General features: G+C 44.2%; 1 protein-coding gene across 11 annotated transcripts in view; it reads left to right on the forward strand.

The window, feature by feature from the left end:
- The first annotated feature begins 2,817 nt into the window (after positions 1-2,817).
- PARP6 (poly(ADP-ribose) polymerase family member 6) overlaps positions 2,818-22,662 on the forward strand; it is a 31,748-nt gene continuing 11,903 nt past the window's right edge. For 3 of the 11 annotated variants that reach the window (XR_001904449.3, XM_009210541.4, XM_003901146.5), the window contains exons 1-16: positions 2,818-3,395; positions 4,607-4,871; positions 8,481-8,677; positions 9,331-9,408; positions 10,167-10,261; positions 10,693-10,753; positions 10,995-11,085; positions 11,545-11,611; positions 14,441-14,590; positions 15,450-15,660; positions 16,479-16,532; positions 17,971-18,066; positions 18,653-18,745; positions 19,512-19,637; positions 21,251-21,316; positions 22,266-22,333. Coding sequence is in view for 8 of the 11 variants with exons in the window: in XM_009210541.4 (XP_009208805.1) it covers positions 8,675-8,677; positions 9,331-9,408; positions 10,167-10,261; positions 10,693-10,753; positions 10,995-11,085; positions 11,545-11,611; positions 14,441-14,590; positions 15,450-15,660; positions 16,479-16,532; positions 17,971-18,066; positions 18,653-18,745; positions 19,512-19,637; positions 21,251-21,316; positions 22,266-22,333 (1,259 nt within the window). In the remaining 3 variants the exon portion in view is untranslated. Of the gene's footprint in view, positions 4,872-6,025; positions 6,048-8,480; positions 8,678-9,330; positions 9,409-10,166; positions 10,262-10,692; positions 10,754-10,994; positions 11,086-11,544; positions 11,612-14,440; positions 14,591-15,449; positions 15,661-16,478; positions 16,533-17,970; positions 18,067-18,652; positions 18,746-19,511; positions 19,638-21,250; positions 21,317-22,265; positions 22,334-22,662 lie in introns of those variants that run through there. The other 8 variants (XM_017960753.3, XM_017960755.3, XR_649262.3 and 5 more) reach the window with 6 other exon arrangements.

Here is a 22,662-nt window from a genome sequence, read left to right on the forward strand (position 1 = left end):
CAGGGGCAAGACGATTGACAATGCCAAATGACACTGTGTGGTCATATAAATTAAGCCTGAAAATTCCCAATGGATTTGTCCATTTGTAAGTCCTGTGTCACTTTGGTGAAAGTATTTTCAGTAGAAATTTTGGGGAGAGGTCAGATGACACCAGATTTAAGGAACAACTGAAGACAAGGAAGTGGAGAGGGAGAGTATAGCCTACTCCTAGAAGCTTGGTTGGAGGCAAGAAAAATCAGTAGCATGGCATATAGGATTCAAATTGGATTTTCTTTTTAAGGTTGGGCTAGTTGATCAAGTTTATATACTGAGATCAAAGAGTAAGGGAGAGGAAAAAGTTGAATATAAATGAAAGAAAGAGATAAGTGAAGGAGCAGATTTCCCAAAGAGGCAAAAAGGAATGAGATACAGATCACAGTGAAGGATTAACTTTGTATTTGAAGACAGACCTTGCCACTTCTGAAACAGAAAGGATGGGAGAGATTCAAATGTTTGGAGGGGACAGAAAATTGAGGCAGTTCCCCCATGGCCTTTTATTTTATTTTTTTAAAAGAGATGGGGAGTCTCTCGTTCCATTGCTGAGGCTGGAGTGCAGTGCCATAACCACAGTTCACTGTAGCCTTGAACTCCTGGGCTCCAGAGATCCTCCTGCCTCAGCCACCCAAGTAGCTGGCACCCATAGCCTTTGTTTTTTCTGTGAAGCAGAATGGGGGATGGTGGGAGAGGCTGACATGTGGAAGGGTTGCTGGGTACACTGAGGGCTCTGCTGAGGAGAGAGTGAATTTATAGGAGCTCTGTACTGAGCACACATTAAGTTAGCTTAAGCCATTTATTCTAGATAAAAACTGACTCCTAGTCCCCCAAGATCAGAGGGCCTCAGAAAGTGCCTGGGGCAGGGTGTGGTGGCTCACACCTGTAATCCCAGCACTTTGGGAGGACAAGATGAAGGACTGCTTGGGCTCAGGAGTTCAAGATCAACCTCTGCAACACAGGGAGACCCCATCTCCACACACACACACACACACACACACACACACAAAATTAATTAGCCAGATATGTTAGTGCATCCTTGAGCCTTGGAGGCTGCAGTAAGCTATGATGACACCACTGTACTCCAGCCTGAGTAACAGAGTGAGTGACACCCTGTCAAAAAAAAAAAAAAAAAAAAAAAAAGAAGAAACGGGGGGGTGCCTGGGAAGCTGCCAGGAAGCAGACAGTAGTCTCACCATTTCTGGTCTCTGCCTCTCCATGCTTCATTCTGTGTCCCCAGATGGTCTTTTTTCCTTTTCTCATTCATCATAGTAGGTGGGAGGTACCATAGCTCCTAAGCCTATGTCTCTTTTGCTTAAGAAACCAGTCCAGTTAGAATCATAATCTGTTAGCTCTAATCCCAGATTTTCAGGAGAACATCTGCTTCACACAGCTTAGATCAGGAATCCACTCACAGTTCAATAAACTGCAGCTACAGTGCTAGGGGTCACATAAGATGAACATGGCCCTGGGGCCTGTGGATCCATAGTGTGGGTGTGGAAACTATAATTCCCACAGAATAGGGTTCATGGGCTAAACTAACCTAGATGGTGTCCACTTAAGTGTGCAGGATTTGGTGACGTCCTTTATCCTGGTTTAGGACGGGAGAGTAGAGAAGGTAGATAGCTGGCATGACCAGGGGTGTGATTTTTACAGAGTCAGTGCAAGCATATTAACAAAAATGTGATGAAAAGTGACTGACCAAGGATCTGGACTAAGTAGGAAAACAGGTGAAGCCTGGAAGATACTGATAAACTATGAGGTGGCTGAGATTCATGATATAGAAGAGCTGGTGGTATGCTGGGAATGGGGAATTCTAAAGGTTATTGAATACTGGAGTTGGACTTGTCACTCATGGGCACACTGCTTATGTTCCAACACTCCCATACACACTTGGTTCTCAAAAGCTATTATGGGGCCCTTGATGGTGAGTTGTTTTAGAGAGCAAGCCCGACTCCTTCCCCTACTACTCTGAACTTCTGCACTCTGAAACCGAGGCTATACTGATCCCTCACTTTTTTCAGTTACTATAAGCAATAGGTGTAACAAACTCATACTGAGACAGTGTTGTGGCCCAGGCTGAGTGGCAAGGTGAGCAGAGGGGACATCAAAAGGGAAAGGAGTTAGAAAGGAGAGGCTGAGAATGTGCAAATGTAAATCAGCCAACAACAAAAAGTTAACTGGGAAACTTCTGAGACCAGCTTAGGAGGGATAGACATGACATGTTTATATCATTCAGAGCCAAAGCTTTCTTTGTGTGTACTGTGTCCAGCTACAAAGAGGGAGTGAGGAAACAGAGTAGGTCTAAGATAAGCCTTTTCCCATTAGTGCTGATGGAAAAGAGGGTCACGTGGAAGCCCCAAGACTGATAAGGATGAAGGAGGTCTGGCCATGTCTAGGGTTAATAACCATAATAACCACAATTACAGCTTCCATGTATGGACTACTTCCTAGTCCCAGGTACTCTGCTGGTTACTTGACATGGCTTAGTTGGAATCGTATGAAATTGAAGGTATTGGACTGTTTAGAAACTACAAAAATAGCAATTTCATACGGTTCAACGTAACACTATCTCAGTTCATCCTTACCACAACGGCTCCAAGAAACACGTATTACTGTCTCCACCTCAAAGAGGAGAAATCAGACTCACAAAGTGAAAGTCATTGTTTAAGGCTGCACCATCAGTAAGTGCCAAACCTAAGCTTTAGACCCAGATTGACTAGAAGGCTAGGGTGCTTTCCATCACGCTGCAGCTACCGGGGAACAAATAAGTTAAATGTCAGAATTTTTTAAAGCCCGAGGTGTTCGACTTCCACTATCGAACCAGAGAATCCAGCAGTCAGCAGAGCCTCAGGACTTCCCTCAGTCTCTACCTGCCAGCCCCAGCCTCCAGCGAGGGGACTCCCAGCCTACAAGCAATCTGGGTTGCCCTCCCTGCTCGTTCCTCCCAACCACACGGGGCGCTAAATGAAAGCATTCTCCTTTGGAAGGTTCCCCGCACGCCCCCAGAGTCCCTCTTCCTTCTCCACTGCCTCCCCGACCCACGGCGCAGGCGCCACCCCCGATCCGCACCCCTTCCGGACTAGCGGCCGTCGCGCAGGCGTCCCAGGGCTGGCGTCGGCGGCTGAGGCGCGCTCAGGAGCGGGCCGTCAGGCTGTTGGTTAGGAGCGGGCCACGTGCCATGGTGTCACCGCGCGAGCGTGCGCAGAGTGGCTGAGCGCGCCCGTGACGGAACGACGAGGCGTGGGGTGTGCGACCTCGCCCGCCAGGCCCGGCCCCCGCCCCTTGGTCTGCCGCTCCGCCCCCGCGGGGCGTCCCGGGCCGCTCGTCCCGTCGGCTGCGGCCGCGCGCGGCCCGGGGTCGCCGTGAGTACTCGCGAGGCTGGCCTGTGGGGCCGCCACCACGGGCACGGGGCGGTGCGACCGGGCCGCGGGAAGGGTGCGGGGTTCGCCCCGCCTCCGCAGGGGTGGACGAAGTGAGGGGCTTGGACCGGGAGGTTCCGAGGGTCCCTCCTAGGCTGGACAGGCTTCTCAGGCCCGGCGACCGAGCGGCATAGATCGGGCACAGAGCGTCTTCCCTGGGGAGGCAGGTGTTGAGTGTTTTTGGGGTCTTCAGGGGAGCCCCGGAGAACCGGTGTAACTGCTTCCCCGGGAGAGGCCTCAGGGCCTGTCCTGGAAGCACGGGTGCCAGAGAGTGTTTTCGCGGGGTGGGGGCAGCCCTGTCCTCTCTCCCTACTGGGTGCCCGAGATAGCGCTGCCTTGCGGGAATCGCCCCTCAGTGATTCTTCGTAGTAGTCTTTGTTTAGTGGCCTAGTCCTGAGAAGGGAGCACACGGGATGGAGTGGGGTAACCTCTTCCAGGACCACAAAGCCGGGAGCCCAACCCCCATTTTTAACGTTGAGCTCTGAAGCTGCTTTGACTAGACGTGAAGTTGTCACACCCAGAGAAGCGCCCATGGCCTAGGGAAAGACGTTTGTGATCCAGACTTGCTCGTTTACATTTGACTTATTCCCGTGGAAATTCATAAAGCATTCTATATTAGTTGCTGAGTTTAACACCTTCTCTGGACACTCGTCATATAATCTTATTTTTGGCCCAACTTCTTTTGTAAGGTCCCATTCTTTACCTCATTTAGATAAATCAGATAGGCCTTTCTTGCTTGATTCATGAACAACTCAATTATAAGCACACCACGTGAAGATTAGATGTAATTAGGACCTGTCCAATGTCTTTACATCCCAGTCCTTCTGTACTCCTAACCTTAAGCAAATTGCTCAACCTCTATAGGTCTAAGTATTCTGTGTGTAATATGAAAGCTTTGAATTAGGCCACCTTTCCGGCTTGTTTTTTAAAACGTGTCTGTGGTTCTGTGATTTCCATGACCCATCACCTTCCTTTTCCAACTCTTCACCTTTTAAATCCACTTTCCACCTCTCCAGAGGAAAGGGCATTGAGAGGAGAGGGAACAAGTCCCTTTCACTAAAGCAGCATGGTTTGAAAAAGCTGGTAATCTCTGAACTGTCTCTTCCTTGAACGAGACGATCTCCCTCTCAACTACCTTTCTCTCCTTGTGATAGCAACAGAAACCAAGCAGCAACAGCCCTTGGAAAGAGGCTAAATTTTTCTTGACTTCTGCAGCGACAAAGACCGTGAAAAGTTGGCATTTCTGGCCTAACGCTGCCATCATCCTACCCCTCACGCCAGGGCAACCCAGGCTGGACATTTAGTGCCTCCCTCTTTACTTCTCTGTGATCATCCAGATCAGCACTTGACTGTTTATTTTCAAATCTCACGAACCTCACCCCAAGATCTTCACATTCTGGTTCTCAGCTACTCTTGAAGGTGAATGAAGTTTTGGTTTTTAAAATCATTTTTTGTGTGATTTTTGTCTATGTGTGGAAACATGTAGGTTATTGTATATATCTCCCATTAGACTTCAGTATCCAGCAGAGGGTTCATTCATTCATTCACTCATTCAAGAAATGTTTTAAGGGACTAAGAATGTAGACTGAAAACAGTCAAAGCCTCTGCCACCAGAGTGTATATTCTGATAAACATTTCATGTGTTAGAACATGGTAAGTGGAAAAAAATAAAGCTGGGAAGGGAAATAGAGAGTGCTAGTATGTGAGTGTTGAGTTGTTGCTGTTTCAATAAATAGGATGGTCAGGGTGGCCTTTGAGCAGAGATCTGGAAGAGTGAAGGAACAAGCCATGTGGATATATGGGTGGAAAGCATTCCGAGAAAGGGAAACAGCAGGGACAAAGGCCCTGTGGTGGGAATATGCTTGGGAATATGATGGGAATATGCTTGGTGAATTTGAAGAACAGCAAACAGCAAAATGAGGCAATTGTAGAGCCTTGGTTAATCTTCCTGTTAACATTTAGAGTTGACTCTGAGGAGAGTCCATTAGAATAGCTTCTGATTTTTTTTTTAACTTTTTATTTTGAAACTTTTCAACTTTACACAAAAATAGGGAGGTAGGGATTACCAGAAAACCCTCATGTACGTCACTTAGCTTCATTGGTAATCAACATTTTGCTATTTGCTATATTTATTTCATCTATTATCCTCCCTCCTTTTTTTATGTGTGTGTGCCAGGGTAGTATTTTAAAACAAATCTCAGTGATCAGGTCATTCCATCTCTAAGAACTTCAGTTATACTTTCCTTTTGCATGTTGTTTCTGAGAGATCAGGCAACACTATCGGCTGGAAGACTCCTATGCTGGCTCTGCTCTGGCATTGTGCCTTTTGTTCCCATCCTGGCTTAGTTACCAGATTTAAGTTGGTATCTAAGGAATGAACCACAGGTCCTTAGAACACACAAGGATCTAGAACTGGAACAGTGGTTCTCAAATTTTATGCATCAGAACAACTTGGAGGGTGTGTTAAAACACAGATTACTGGGTCCAGTTTCTGGAATTTCTTTCTTTTTTGCGCAGTTTCGGCTTGCTGCAACCTCTGCCTCCTCGGGTCAAACGATTCTCCTGCTTCAGCCTCCCGAGTAGCTGGGAATACAGGTGTGCACCACCATGCCCGGCTAATTTTTTTATTTTTAGTAGAGACGGGGTTTCACCATGTTGGCCATGCTGGTTTTGAACTCCTGACCTCAGGTGACCTGCCCACCTGGGCCTCCCAAAGTGCTAGGATTGCAGGCGTGAGCCTCAGTGCCTGGCCATTTCTGTAGTTTCTAATTCAGTAGGTCTTAGGAGGAGTCTGAGAATTTGCATTTCTAACAAGTTCCTAGATGATACTGATGCTACAGGTCCACCAACCCCAGTCAGAGAATCACTAATCTGGAAACGTGACATTCAGTAGAACTTTATTAGAGACCACCCAGGCACAGTGGCTCATGCCTGTAATCCCAACACTTTGGGAGGCCAAGGTGGGTGGATCACCTGAGGTCAGGAGTTGGAGACCAGCCTGGCCAACCTGGTGAAACCCCTGTCTCTACTAAAAATACAAAAATTAGCTGGGCGTGGTGGCGGGCACCTGTAATCCCAGCTACTTGGGAGGCCGAGACAGAATTGCTTGAAGCCGGGAGGCGGAGGTTGCAGTGAGCCAAGATCGCGCCATTGCTCTCCAGCCTGGGCGACACAGCAAAACTCTGTCAGAAAACAAAAAGAAGAAGAAGAAGAAGAAGAAGAACTATATTAGAGACCAAGAACACCTCTGTTTGAGGTTGGAGTGTTTTCAACTGAAATATATGCAGAGCTAGTGACTTGCTGGTCTAGAGATCAGCAGAAAGCTTTTTTAGCCTGCTCTTAGGATAACTTTGCCATCTTCAGCCATTAAAGCCTTCATAATTTCACAGATGAGTTTTTTGTTTTGTTTTGTTTTTCTGCTATATGTGGAGGCTTTAGTGGGGCTAAAAGTTGCTGGTATAGGATTAGGAGTCTGTGAGATTAGAAGCAAGCAGGGAACTGTATATGAAAGGGCTCTGGATTAAGTGTTTTTCTAAGCATTTTTTGGGATAATTATTGCATTTTTATTTGGAAAGCAGGTTCCAAGCTGACTCTAGGGCATTATTTTGGCAATGACAACTGAGATCATAACTGGCAAAAGATGTTCAGTGTTGTTGTTGAGGACTTTTTGTTTTGAGACAAGAGTGTTTGCTCTTGTTGCCCAGGCTGGAGTGCAATGGCGCGATCTCGGCTCACTGCAACCTCCGCCTCCTGGATTCAAGCGATTCTCCTGCCTCACCCTCCTGAGTAGCTGTATTTTTAGTAGAGACAGGGTTTCACCACATTGGTCAGGCTGGTGTTGAACTCCTGACCTCAGGTGATCCGCCCACCTTGGCCTCCCAAAGTGTTGGGATTACAGGTGTGAGCCACTGCACCCAGCCGTTGAGGACTTTTTAAGTTAGCTATCATTGCCATATAATAGGTAGTAATACTGATGTTTAAAGAGAGATAATGGCTCAACATGGAGAAATAACTAAGAATAAAGAGTCTAGAAATAATCCGATTCTGAATCTTAACTCTGGTGTGAGTTGGTACTCTGAAGAATTAACGGACAGAGTAAACATAAGCATCTTGTCCTGCCACCATCACTTTTGGCTTTAGGAGTTGTAACATTATGAGCTAGAGCAAGGTCTTGCTCTAATCCCAGCTTTCCAGTTTAAGTAGAATAGCAATATCTTGTATATAGTGCTTTTGTGTTTCATTATCTATAAAGAACTACATGTGCAAGTGTGCATGTATATGCATACAAGCATGTCTTTTTATATGCAAGTATCTGTATGTATAATAAAAGTGTATTTTTTTTTTTTTTTTTTTGAGACGGAGTCTCGCTGTGTCTCCCAGGCTGGAGTGCAGTGGCGCGATCTCGGCTCACTGCAAGCTCCGCCCCCTGGGTTCACGCCATTCTCCCGCCTCAGCCTCCCAAGTAGCTGGGACTACAGGCGCCCGCTACCACGCCCGGCTAATTTTTTGTATTTTTTAGTAGAGACGGGGTTTCACCGTGTTAGCCAGGATAGTCTCGATCTCCTGACCTCGTGATCCACCCGCCTCGGCCTCCCAAAGTGCTGGGATTACAGGCTTGAGCCACCGCGCCCGGCCAATAAAAGTGTATTAATGGCCGGGTGCAATGGTCCACGCCTGTATTCCCAGCAATTTGGAAGGCCGAGGCCAGTAGATCAGATGAGGTCAGGAGTTCGAGACCAGCCTGGCCAACATGGTGAAACCCCATCTCTACTGAAAATATTAAAATTAGCTGTGCATGGCGGCGGGCACCTGTAATCCTAGCTACTTGGGAGACTGAGGCATGAGAATTGCTTGAACACTGGAGGTGAAGGTTGCAGTGAGCCAAAATCACGCCATTGCAGTCCAGCCTGGGTGACAAGAGTGAAACTCCGTCTCAAAAGAAAAGCGTATTCATAAATATGTGTGCCTGTATATATACCACCCAGCTATTAAATGGTGATGAAACCCATTGTTTTCTACTTTCCACAGGACAGTGACTTGTTACCACCACAGCAGCAGAGCCTGCCATCCCCAACAGATCTCCAGTTGTCCCTGACATCGTGCCCTACCTTCCCTCCTTTTGTGGTCTCCTAAATGCCGATTTCGTTGACCTTGGTTCGGCTGGTGGTATGGAGGGGTGCTGCCTAGCATTGACCTGAGAGTGTGTGTGACCCACTGACCCAATGGTGAGAACTGACTGCCCACCTCTCCAACTGATTGTTCAAAGGGTGGAGGAGACAAAGTGCAGATCTCACCCTTTCTTGGTATTTTCCCTTCTACCCTTGTGGAAGATAGAGTGGCTATTTGAAGTTAAAGGAAAGGGAAGGGGCACAGAAACAGTATTACTTGGTGCGTTTGTGTAGGTGGGTTTTCTTGGGGAGAGAGAGGAGAGTTAAGTACTTTAAAGGATAGAAAGAAAATAATGAGACGAGAGCTTAGGTATGCTTGGGAACTGTCTTAGGTAATGATCCTGGAAGAGGCCAGCTTGTACTGGAACTGAGATATGCTTAGGAATCAACCTTGACATTGAAGTCATTTGCATTTCTCTCCTACTGGCTACCAGAGCCTCTCAATCATCATGCTGAGACTTCAGAAGGCCAAAATTCCCTAGATTTTTTTCCTCTGTCCCACTAAGAGCTAGTCTATGGATATGATCATATCAGGAAGAGACTGAGACTCTCCCAAAGGGTGAAGTGAAAGGTGTAAAGGGATCAGGGCTTCAGTTATTCTGTCTTTTCCCAATCTTTGTGGGAATCTGTTTCCCATCATATCATCCCACCCGCTTCCATGGGATAATAGGGACCTAACAAAGCATGATATCCTTATTTCTCATCACTAGGACATCAAAGGCCAGTTCTGGAATGATGACGACTCGGAGGGAGATAATGAATCAGAGGAATTTCTCTATGGAGTTCAGGTGAGGTTCCATCTCCCAAGACCCCCATGTTGGATGGTCTAGATGTGTGCTGCTCTTTGGATACATCAGGAGTGAAAGAGGTTCTGGAGCACAGATGAGATGAGGTTATAATGTTGGTGTGGTCTGAGCATGGTCTTGTCAGAGCTGATCCCATGCCCTTGCTCTTTCTTTGGAATCATACTTGTTCCACCAGAGTAAACTACATCCTCTGTATGTGGAGACTACCCATATGTTCTTAATTAGACATAATTATTTTCTGACTCTTAACACTAGCCAGTGGGGGTAGTTTCATTCATTAGGGTCACATCTTAAAAGATTATTCTGCCAGCGATTGCTCAATGCCATTACTACCCAGGCACAGCCCTGAGCAGAAATACCCAGACTCTCAGAATACTCTTCATATAGAACCAATCTTAGGAAACCTGTAACTTCAGCCTGTGCTGAGTTGTCATAGGAGGTATCCTGGTCAAGGTCTGAGAGGAAAAGCTGGAGATTTAAGGAAGTGAACTCCAAGCAAAAGCCTACATTTGGTATGCTGAACCTTTTTAAAGTCGTGATGAAATGCAGACCTCTGTTAATGAAATCCCTTGGTAGGGTCACCACTGAGAACCCCTTCACATAAGTGGCTTTCACTTCCCCTATATTACTGTCTGATTTCTCCTGTTCCTGGTGTCTCTTCATATTCTTTTTGTTATCATCTCTCTCTTTCCCTTGTCTTTTTCCACCTCTCTCCACCACCATTTTTGCTGCTATCTCAGGGGAGCTGTGCAGCTGACCTGTATCGACACCCACAGCTTGATGCAGACATTGAAGCCGTGAAGGAGATCTACAGTGAGAACTCTGTATCCATCAGGTGGGACTCTGCTTCAGGGGTGGCAGGGGAGCAAGTCACTTCTTTCTGAGTTGTTAAAAGGCTAGAGGTTTTTCTTTTTATCATATGATAGTGGGATAAATTATGAACTTAATGATAGAAAGTGCTCAGAATAAATGAGCTTGGCTGATAGTAGAGAGTAGAGAAGTAAGGCCACTTTTCTTAGGAATTCCCTCTTATCCTAGACCCCTCTGGGCCAGTAGTCTCACCTTTCAGGTAAGAAATGCTTTTGGCCTGGGAGAAGACACTGATCATGTAAGTGGTGTAAGGCTGTAGCTAAGACCCTAGGTACAAAACTGTTGTCCACTTTTCCCTTTCTCCTGTCCCCAGGCTAAGTTCTCTTTCCACCTCAGTTTCTATTCCCTTCTTTCTCCCTTAATGAGTCTCACCTGTTGTCACCTGTATCTCTATAGAGAATATGGAACTATCGATGACGTGGACATTGACCTCCACATCAACATCAGCTTCCTCGATGTAAGTGGGGCTAGTACCTGCCAACAACATGTCTAGCTGGACTTGTGGAATTTGTCATGTAGGCCAGGAGTCTTGTTCCCGAGTGCTGTATTTGGAGCATATATTCTTCATCTTTGTCTTTCCTAGACCTTCAGCAGACAGTGGTGTGTACTGTCATGTGCATGTGTGTGTCATATAGGGGAAATTTCAGGTCCATTCCTGTATGTTGCTAAACTGGAAACTATTTCCCGTCTTCTTTTAGGAGGAAGTCTCTACAGCCTGGAAGGTCCTCCGGACAGAACCTATTGTGTTGAGGCTGCGATTTTCTCTCTCCCAGTACCTAGATGGACCAGGTAAAGGCAGTGACTTTGGGCAAGTGGGCGGTCTGAGTGTGGTCTAATCCAAAGCCCTAAGTTAACTAAGGTAGAAAAAAATTAGGAACAAGGTCCTTGGGCTCAATCTGCAGGCTATTGGTAGGGGCTTTTTAGTCCCGTGTAATTGGTGTCTTCAGCCCCTGTCACCTGATAACCATTCCCTAAAGGCCTTCTTGCCTAATGACATTGTTTTCTCTGGTTCCAAGATAAAATTTCTTTCTCCTCCTTTTCTCAACATCCTACTGAAGATATTTCAGATTCATATGAGAGCTTCTAGAATCTGCCTTCTGCTTCAGATGTTTTTTTTCTTCCACCATTACTGTTTAGAGTACCCAGCAGCTATGATCTTTAGAATTTACAGAAGCTCTTCCCCTGAGCTTTGGACTCCAGGAAGTCAAGAGATACATACTTACTAGTAGCCTTCTCTTCTCTTTGCAGAACCATCAATTGAGGTTTTCCAGCCATCAAATAAGGAAGGATTTGGGCTGGGTCTTCAGTTGAAAAAGTAAGAACTTTGGTCTTTTCTGGTCATGGACATGTGAAGGAAGGAAAGAGAGATGGAAATGTATGGATGGACAGGCAGAGCCTTGGATGGAATACCTCCTTCCAAAAATGTCTTTCTGAAATATGCCCAGGAAAAGCTAAAATAAATTTAGGGAGCCAGATTTAAGGTTGTGGAGAGAGAGTGTATGGTTCTTGGGTGTCAGAACCTGAGACTTTCTAGAGGTAAAAGAGGCTTCACTACTTAGCATTTTTACTACCCTGGAATCAGAGTCATGCTATTCATATTTCTCTAGTGGTTTCTTCAGAGTAAGTCTCTAGGGATTTAATTTTAGTTTATTGAATGTGTTGAGCATTAAGCTAAGTATTTGGTATACAAAGAAATGAAGCATATTTTCCACTCTCAGTGAAGTTTCAAATAGAGTCCACTGGATACATATTCTAATACAGGTGAATATGTAAGGTTTAGAAAGGACACTGAAGAGAGACTCTGTTGAAAGGGTGATGATTAATAATTTCCTTTTTTTTTTTTTTTGAGACAGAGTCTTGCTTTGACCCAGGCTGGAGTGCAGTGGCATGATCTTGGCTTACTACAACTTCTGCCTTCTGAGTTCAAGTGATTCTTGTGCCTCAGCCTCTTAAGTATCTGGGATTACAGGCACCCATCACCATGGCTGGCTAAGTTTTGTATTTTTAGTAGAGATGGGGTTTCTCCATGTTGGCCAGGTTGGTCCCGAACTCCTGGCCTCAAGTGATCCACCTGCCTCAGCCTCCCAAAGTGCTGGGATTATAGGTGTGAGCCACTGCACCCAGCCAATGATTAGTAATTTTCAAAGATGGGTAAGAGTTGTCCATGTAGACAGATTCTGAGGGTGCATAACATTTGCAGGGGCTTAGTCACATAAAGCAGTATATGTGTAGGGAGCTTCAGGTAGTTAAATATTGCTGGTAAAATACAAGCTGGGGGTGTAGAAGCCAAAGCCAGAGAATAGGGAAGGGTTCAAGTTAGAGAGGGTCTTGGACTTTTATCCTGTAGGCAGTGTGAACATTGAAGGGTTTAGGCAAAGAAATGACGTGGTCAGATTAATTTTTAAAAACCATTCTGGTAGCATTGTACAAAATGGGTAGGAGGGGATGAGACAAGAGACCAGAACTAGTGTAATAGGTTGCTTTTGTAAAAGTCAAGACAAGAGATGCTAAAGGCCTGAGCTAAAGTGTGATTATAGGTGAGAATGGAGATGAGAGACAGAAAGATTTGTGAGGTATAAAGTCAATAAGACTTGAAGACTGATTTAGATGTATTGAATATAGCCATAAGGGCCAAAGAATAGTGGAAAATACCTGTAGGTTTCCAACCTAGATGTATGGGTAAATTGTGATACCACCAATGTAAATAGGGATATGAGAAGGGAGCAGTTTTGTAGGATGAGGATAGGTAATTAGTTCCATTTTTGGCATGTTATTTAAAAGTAACTTTTGGATATGCTGGTGGAGATGCTTATCCGAAATGTCAATTTGCTACTTACCGGAGAAGTTAGGGTTGAAGATATGCATCAGTGCGTGTGGGAAGAAATTACAGCCAGTGAATATGAGATTGCCAAAGGAGGGCATGATAATGGGAAAAGAAGATAGGATCAAGGACAAAATACCCTTAAACAGTCAGACAAAATCTCGAAGAAACCAGCACGGTAGGCAGAGGAAGAAGTAACACTGCAGGTAAGTCAGAGTAATGTAGGAAGAGAAAGGTGGCACAGAAGACAAAGGAGGGCAGGTTCTGCAAGGAGGGCCAGATGCCAGAGAAGATAAGGGAAGAACCTGGGAGTTTCCATTGGATTTAGCATCAGGATGAGAACAATTTTAGTGATGAAGGTAGGAACCAGAATACAGAAATTTGAGAGGTGAGTGGTTGGCAACAACATAGAAACAATGAGTATGGGTTGAGAAATTTGGGTGGGGATGGGAAAGCAACAGGGAGAGGTTAACTAGACTAAGGTGCAGAAAGTTGCCATTTTTTGTTGACTTTTGGAAAGGAACTGAGAGGAAAGGGGAATGATTGACACATCAAGGTCCCTAAAAAGGCAAGTCAGGGCTGAGATCTAGAGCACAAATCGAAGGACTGATCTTAGGTAGAAGGGTCACCTTACCTCCAGAAAATGGAGGGATCGAGGTAGGGTGGAAATATAAATAGATTTTATAGTAGGGTTGGAAAATTAAGGGAACTGATATCTGATGGCTTAAGAAAGAAGAGGGGTTATTGGTTGTAGATGAAGTTAGTAACTTAAAGAAGGTAATAAGGATTTAGAACAATACCTTAGAGTAATGCTAGAGAGAACTGATCAAGGACAAGTGAAAGGATTGACAAATCTAGCTAAGGGTGTAGCTCAAATTGGAAACCATAAATTTGGGAATATAATTTTTCAATGTCAGTACCCCTTATGTCCCTACTCCCTTTCTTCATGACTCACAAGGAACAAAGTGGTGCTCACCTCCATCCTACCACTTCTGTTTCCCTGTCAACAGTATAGTCATTCTTGGCAATAGATTTCAAGGTTTGCAGCCTTCGAAGACTCACCTTTGAAATCTGCCTCTAAAGGCAAAGCATCTCAGAATTTTTCTGGTCCATTAGGATAGGTATCCTCTAGGGTAAAGGGGTGCTCTGGGGTGGTGATTTTTTATTTACTAAGATCATTTTAGGGGGTCTTCATATACACATTTCCCTGCCACAACTAGTTTTGTAGTCCCTGGGTCTGAATTTTAGATTATTTGCCTCTCTTAGTCCTTACTTATTGACCCTGCCTCATCTTGCCTAAGCTCATTCTTTTTGATCCCTCAGGATCCTGGGTATGTTTACATCTCAACAATGGAAACATCTGAGCAACGATTTCTTGAAGACCCAGCAGGAGAAGAGGCACAGTTGGTTCAAGGCAAGTGGTACTATCAAGAAGTTCCGAGCTGGCCTCAGCATCTTTTCACCCATCCCCAAGTAAGTGCTCCCTAAAGCTGATCATCTGTAAACAGCTTGTGATAGCCCCCACCCCCCACCTTCTTGATTACATAAACTTTTCTGTCCCCTCTCTTTCCTGAATTCTGTCTCTTTAACTACTGACACCACTCACATGGTCCTGTTCCCTATGTGTCCTTACCTTTCTACCCCTTACCCAATGTTAATACCTAATCCTTTATGTAAAACAGAATACCTAGCTCGTGATATGTATTTGGAGAAATGTAGGTTGAATCTTCCATCTTTCTTTTCTTTTGCCCTGATCCGTTTCCCCATCCTAAGAGGAAAGTGTCAGAGAACAGGCAGTAATTCCTTGCTAGCTTCTGGAAATAAATATTGCTCCATTCTTTGACCCCAGGTCTACATTTTCCTAAGGCAGACACAAACCCAGATTTGTAGCTTCCCAGGAATCATTGTTGACAGTCAGATAGTCAGTATTAGGCCGTTTGGGATGCAGCTACTTTTTGCCCAGCACAGTGTTTAACACTTAATCTCTCTCTCTCTCTCTCTGTTTTTCTCTCTCTCTCAGTAAGAAAAACAGGCAGCCTTTCCAAGGGATTATTCCATACTTGGCTTAGAAACATAATAACCTATGCTCTGCGTCTGCCCACCCTCAGTGTCCCAATGTGAAGAACCCACAGATGATGACATAAAAATTTAAATTCATATGTGTGATCTACTTGTTTTAATAGTGTTTAAGATACAATGCAACTTTCCTCAGATATGAGTTTGTCTTTCTTTGGTTTAGAACTTTTGGCTTAGGGCTCACTTATCTCCAGTACCCTGTAGGGCTCCTATGAAATCCCCAGTTTTATCACTTCTCTTTGCTCTCTCTCTCCAGGTCTCCCAGTTTCCCTATCATACAGGACTCCATGCTGAAAGGCAAACTAGGTGTACCAGAGCTTCGGGTTGGGCGTCTCATGAACCGTTCCATCTCCTGTACCATGAAGAACCCCAAAGTGGAGGTGTTTGGCTACCCTCCCAGCCCCCAGGCAGGTCTCCTGTGCCCTCAGCACGTGGGCCTCCCTCCCCCAGCACGGACCTCTCCTTTGGTACATGGGCTGGGGAGGGTTTGACTTGGCTATCAGGAGGTTGGGAGTGGAAATGTGGGAGTGTAGTTTCTCAAAATGAGGTGGGGGTATGGTTGTCTAGGCATCATAAATCAAACCTAGGTAGGTACCATGAGTGAGTAGAATGGAACACTTCTTTTTTTTTGAGACAGGGTCTCACTCTGTCATCCAGGCTGGAGGGCAATGGTAATCTCTGCTTACTGCAGTCTCTGCCTCCCAGGCTCAAATGATCCTCCTACCTCAGCCTGTTGAGTAGCTGGGACTATAGTCGCATGCCACAACTGGCTAATTTTTCATATTTTTGTCGAGATGGGCTTTTGCCATGCTGGCCAGGGTAATCTTGAACTCCTGAGCTCAAGTGATCCACCTGCCTTCGCCTCCCAAAGTGCTGGGATTACAGGCATGAGCCACCACTCCCAGCTGGAACACATTTTTTAACAGTAAAAAACTTACGTCTAAACTGTCTGGCAAGCTTCTCTGATAGACCGTGAAGCAGAGAGTCTGGAGATGGAAATCTCAAGGAGAAGTCATGTATGATTTTATTAGTTTGTGAGTGGGACTGTAGTTAACTGTAGCTGCTGTACTAACATATTCCACCTACTTTGAAGGAGGGTTAAGGAATAGGTAAGTCCTTTTCCAATACCTTTGGCAAAAATGTCTAAAAGTCTCCTTTCCAGCTTTGGGATTCTGAGCTAAGGTTTAGCTGCTTTAGGAGAGTCCTAGGTGATGGGCAAGAGTCAGGTCTGTCTAGGCCCCAGCTTCATAGGAGGTTCATGGGGTCTGTCTTTTTACTCTTACAGGTCAGTGGTCACTGCAAGAACATTCCCACTCTGGAGTATGGATTCCTTGTTCAGGTAATCAAGTCAAAATCGTCACTCCAAAACCCTTTCCTGTTGTCTGACCCATTTGGTCTCCTAACACCTCCCAGCTCCTCAATCAAATACTTCCTGAATTGCTTTGCTTCCAAAACTAATGGTAGAAAGAAAGAAGGCATAGTTCCCATCTTCAGGAAACTGACAACATTACTAGAAAGACACTTACCACTTATGATCAAGTGCCAATGAGGCACTGCCAGTTTTAAGTGTGTGGGTGTCGAGACTCATATGACATGAGATGAGAGTGAGATTGACACTCATTTCCCTAATGATTCCCAATAGCCCTTGCTCAAGTGATTTTTAGTATTCTTCACAGACCCCTTTCACTGCTCAGCTACTACTGGTCATTTGCTTTTTAAAATCTCTTTATTCCCTGGGCATGCTTTCACTTTTGCATCTCTGTTACCTTTGTTCATGTCATTCCTTGTATCTTCCTATTGCCATCAAGAGTCAGATGGCACCTTTTCCATAAAATTGCCATTACTCCAATGCATTAACTAGAAGTGATGTCTCCCCTCACTAAACTGGTACGATTTTTTTTTGTTTGTTTCATATGGCACCTGTGTGTCACATACTATGGGCTGCCTCGAATTGTTATTAATTTATAAACATGCCACATCTCTCCTATTGAAGCTTAGCTTCTGAGAAAACAACTTTTATTTCATAATCAAGAAGACCTTTCACAGAGCTGGGTACATAATGGGCATTCGGTAAATCTGCATTAAATGAATAAAGTCTCTTGCATGTCCTATTACCAGCCTAAAATCATGTGAAATGGGAACAACTTGATTTATGCACAAAAGCTATGTTAAGACAGGGTGTCACAAAACAAACAAAAAAACACTTCAGGATATTGTTGCATTAGCTCTGGATTTTGCTATCTTCCCAGTACAGAATTGTCTGTAGTTTTGACTACCAGTGGACTGGCTAATTGTTCTAGGTAGTTGAAATGGCTTCTCAGGACCTTCTGCCATCTAATCATGGAATGAATGCTCTCCTGTCCCAGAAGGACAGCCTATAATTACAAGTACTTTTAATAGTTTGATAGCACCCATTTTGTATTTTTAAAATGCTTTCATGGACATGATCTCATTTCTTGCAATACCCCTATGAGGTGAATAACGCTCTGCTGTATAAACGAAGAAACCAAGGCTCAGGTTAACTGACTTGCTTAAAGTTATATATGCCATTAAGTATTAGAAGTAGAAAGTTAACCCAGGTCTTCTCAATCAAACATCATGGTCTTATTTTTACTATACCATACAGTCATCAGTTTAAGTACACAGCCTAAGAATATGTCCTACCTTAGGCATGGGGCTGGGAGGATGGAGGGTAGCTGGAAAAAAAAGCTGAAATTATTTCCCATATCTGTGTGTGCCAATACTTCCAAAAGACTTAGAATCTGTTCTCTTCCCAGATCATGAAGTATGCAGAGCAGAGGATTCCAACATTGAATGAGTACTGTGTAGTGTGTGATGAGCAGCATGTCTTCCAAAATGGATCTATGCTGAAGGTATAGGTCCCTACTCTATGACCCTCTTCCTTAACCAGGTCCTCTTCACTCCTCTCCTTTATTTCCTTCTTCCTTGGTCTGTGGTCAAGATAAAATTCTGTCTGTACACCCTGATACTCTAGAAATCGTTGATTTTTCTTAGAAAACAAATCTCAGCAGTACTGTTTAGAGAGGTGAGGATATGAGAATATTTAGGATAGAGTCCACCTGACATTTAAAAATGGGGATCAGATATTAACCAAGATGATTGGATATGATGCTGTCCTCAAGGACTCTAAGTCCAGATGGGAGACAGACAAATCACAGTGTATGTTAAGTTTATAGAAGAGATATTAGCATTGTTAAAAATCAGGTGAGAGAGCATCTGACATCACAGGAAGATCAGGGAAGGCTTCATAGCGGAGACGGTGTTAACTCCCAAACTTACCAGTAAGGCATTCTGATTAAGACTTTATTGGTAGTTTTCTCCTGATATAGAGGGCCTCCTACCCTGTTTTCGAGTTGTCTGAGGGCAGGACTGTCCGTCTCTGCCTACACCTTATTGCACACCCCATCCCACCACCATCTGTTTAATATATCCTTTCAGCCAGCTGTCTGTACTCGTGAACTATGTGTCTTCTCCTTCTACACACTGGGCGTCATGTCCGGAGCTGCAGAGGAGGTGGCCACTGGAGCAGAGGTATGGGGGAGGGAAACGTGGTTGGGGAATTGGGATCAAGAAAGACAGAGGAACCCAACTATTTCATTCTTGGAATTTAACTTCCAAAAATGCTTTTGTGTATAAGATACCCACTGTCGTATTGTTTGTAAAATAAAAAATGGATACAACCCCATCTGTAGGGGTACCAGTTAAAGAAATTATGGGATGTCCTTAGAGTAGACATACTATATAGATATTATTTATGGACAGAAAATTTTAACATAGTTATATAAAAAAGCAAATACAACAGTATACGTAGTAAAACTTTCCATGTAAGAAAATAATGGGCCGAGCACAGTGGCTCACACCTGTAATCCCAGTGCTTTGGGAGGCTGAGATGGGAGGATGGCTTGAGCTCAGGAGGTCGAGGCTGCAGTGGGCCATAATCACGCCACTGCACTCCAGCCTGGGTAACAGAGTGAGCCCCTGTCTCTTTAAAAAAGAAAGAAAGAGAAAGAAAAGAAAATATTTCCATAGGAAAATTATCTGGAAGGATATACGTCAAATTCACTAGTACTTACCTGTGAGGAATGAGATTAGCTTAAGGGCAGGAAGATGGTTTTTTTAATGTTTCTTTAGTTACTTTGGTATTACTCGAATTTTTATGAGCTTGTATTTTCTATTTTAAAAGGCTTAAACATATTTGCTTTTTAAAAGAACATCAGAGAGAAATACTGGATACTCTGTGACTCCCAGTACTGGGAAATCATTTAGCTTCTGCCCCCTTTTTTTCCTTTCCCCTAAGGTGGTGGATCTGCTGGTGGCCATGTGTAGGGCAGCTTTAGAGTCCCCTAGAAAGAGCATCATCTTTGAGCCTTATCCCTCTGTGGTGGACCCCACTGATCCCAAGACTCTGGCCTTTAACCCTAAGGTATGTTACTTGAGAAAGTCAGGGCTAAGGAATAGAAATGGTAAAAGATAGTGGGAGACTATAGGCTGACATTCTGGTATATACAGGGCTTGGAATAAGGGACAGAACTCTTAAACTCTGTGGTTTAGCTGTTTCAGTAAATAGCCACGTTTGACACAGAAAGAGGAGAAGAATTAATATTAGTTACATTATGATAGGGAAGAAGGGCTTTCGGAGCCAGACAGACCTGGATTCCATTTGAGGTTCTGCTAGTCCCCAGTTGAAGGGTATTAGGCAAGTCACTTAACCTTTCTAAACTTCAATCTCCTTATCTTGTAGAAAGGGATAATATTTATTTTGCAGATCATTATAAAAATGAGAAGTAATATATGTAAAGTGCTGTTTTAGGGTTTTCCAGAGAAACAGAGCCAATAGGAGATAAATAGAGAGAGAGGAGAAAGAGATTTATTATTAGGAATTGCCTCACATGATTATGGAGGCTGAGAAGTCCCAACATCTACAGTTAGCAGGCTGCAGACCCAGGAGAGCCAGTGGTACAGCTCTAGTTCCAGTCCCAAGGCTTGAAAATCAGAGCGAGCTGGGCACAGTGGCTTCTGCCTGTAATCCTAGCACTTCGGGAGGCCAAGGCGGGCGGATCACTTGAGTGAGGAGTTAAAGACCAGCCTGGCCAACAAGGTGAAACCCCGTCTCTACTGAAAATACAAAAAATTAGCCAAGCATGTTGGGTAGGCGCCTGTAATCTCAGCGACTTGGGAGGCCGAGGCATGAGAATCACTTGAACCTGGGAGGCAGAGGTTGCAGTGAGCCAAGATCGCACCACTGCACTCCAGCCTGGGCGACAGAGCGAGAGACTCTGCCTCAAAAAAACAAACAAACAAAACAAAACCGAAAAATCAGAGCCAATGGTGTATGTTCTAGTCTGAAAGCCTGAAGGCTCAACATCCAAGAAGAGCCAATTTTTTTTTAGTTCAAACCCAAAGACTGGAAAAGACTGATAATCCAACTCAAGCAATCAGGCAGGAGGAATAACTACAAACTCTACAAACTCATGGCGGGGTGGGGCAGAAGAGTCAGCCTTTTTGTTCTATTCAGGTCATCGACTGATTGGATAAAGCCTTTCCATATTAGGGAGGACAATTTGCTTTACTCAGTCTGCTGATTCAAATATTAATCTCAACCAGAAACACCCTCACAAACACACCCAGAAATAATGGTTGACCAGATGAGTGGGTACCTCATGGCCCAATCAAGTTGACACACAAAATTAACCGTCGGAAGTACCCAGCATAGTACCTCACTATTACTGTCATTACTATACAGAGTTCTTTATGTATGTTATTTAATCCTCAGAACATCTTTATGGGGGTGATAGTTGTTATCTTCATTTGCATAAAGGGATGCTAAAGATTCTAAGAGGCCAAATAACTTACCCTATTACTCCCAGCTGGTAAACATGTGACCCCAGAACTGTCTGACCATTAATGCTCTTTCCATGACATACTGTTGTTTCCTTAGGCCTAGACTTTTTTTGTACATCTAGCCCCTTTTCATCACATCTTACTTTCCTCTACTTTTCTTTATCTGGTTCTTCTCTTCCCATTGATTCCCCACAGAAGAAGAATTATGAGCGGCTTCAGAAAGCTCTGGATAGTGTGATGTCCATTCGGGAGATGACCCAGGTATTCTGCCTTCTCTCTGTCCCCTCTTCTCTGCCTGCCCAGTTCAAGTGTCCTATTCTGTTTGTAATTTGTGGGAGTGGGATGAAGATTTAGAGATGCTACTCACTGTATTTTTTTTTTAGTCTTTCCTCTTTAACCTTCCCAATTCTTGTTCTCTGTTTTGTTAGCTCTGTTACTCCTCTTTATTCTCTTTAGTCTTTGTGTCTCAATCTTTACCTTTGCTGTTAATTCCTTTACAAGTTGTTCATATTTAATGTTTTGCCATAATTCTTAGGGAGTTAAGAAGTGAAGGAAAGACCTCTGCCCAGGGTTGGGAGGGTGAGGAGGAGGGGGGCTTGGAGGTAAAGAACTAGACACAGGGGCCTACATCTTCTATCCTTCTAGGGGTGGGGCAGCCACATGGAGCGGTGACCATCCTTTGACTCAAGGCTGTCCCTCACCAGACTTCCCCACCCCTCGTCTGCAATCTCTGCATGAATAGACATTCATTTGTACTCATTTACAGGTGGGCCTCTTCTCAGCAAATCCTGTATATCACAGTTGAGATTTACACATAAGATACACCTAGGAGGAATGATTTATTTGTCAGGAGGACACTTTGCTTTATTTAAAGATTTACTACAGGATTCTTTAGCCTAATCTTCCTGGGACATTGATTTTATTTATTTTTTGATTTACAATCAACTTTTTAGGGCTGTAGGAATTGCATAAAATGAGGGAGACCCACCTGCATGTTGTTTTGTAAGCATCTTCAGTCATTTTCAGATTTATTTATGAGTCTTCCCAGCCTGACTGGGGCTCCTTGAGGGTGGGAACCCTATCTCCTTTTTCCTCTATGTGGCCTTTGTTGCCTACCTTGCCCTGGATCCTAATAGTCACTCTGTGAAAAGCAGAAAGCAGGTAGGCTCCCACCTCTCGGGGAGATAATGTTATGGCCATTGTCTTACAGGGCTCATATTTGGAAATCAAGAAACAGATGGACAAGTTGGATCCCCTGGCCCATCCTCTCCTGCAGTGGTATGGATAGAATGGCTTATCCTTCTTGGGTTACGGGGAGGGAGGGAGTTATTGGACATGGAAGCTGTACCTTCTTTTAGTGGTGATTTCAACATCCTGCCCAAGGTTATAGGCAATAATGGCTGCTTTTTCTTGGAATTTGTTGATATACCTTGCCTTGAAAATAACACATCCTGCAAAAAGCCCACAAATTCTGACATGATTTTTCTTTTAAAAAAATTATTTTTAATCTTATTTTAATTGTTTTTTTTTTTTTTTTTTTTTTTTTTTGAGATAGGGTCTCACTCTGTTGCCCAGGCTAGAGTGCAGTGGTGCGATAATGGTTCACT

Source organism: Papio anubis, chromosome 7 (genome assembly GCF_008728515.1).
Source record: "Papio anubis isolate 15944 chromosome 7, Panubis1.0, whole genome shotgun sequence".
Lineage (NCBI taxonomy): Eukaryota > Metazoa > Chordata > Mammalia > Primates > Cercopithecidae > Papio > Papio anubis.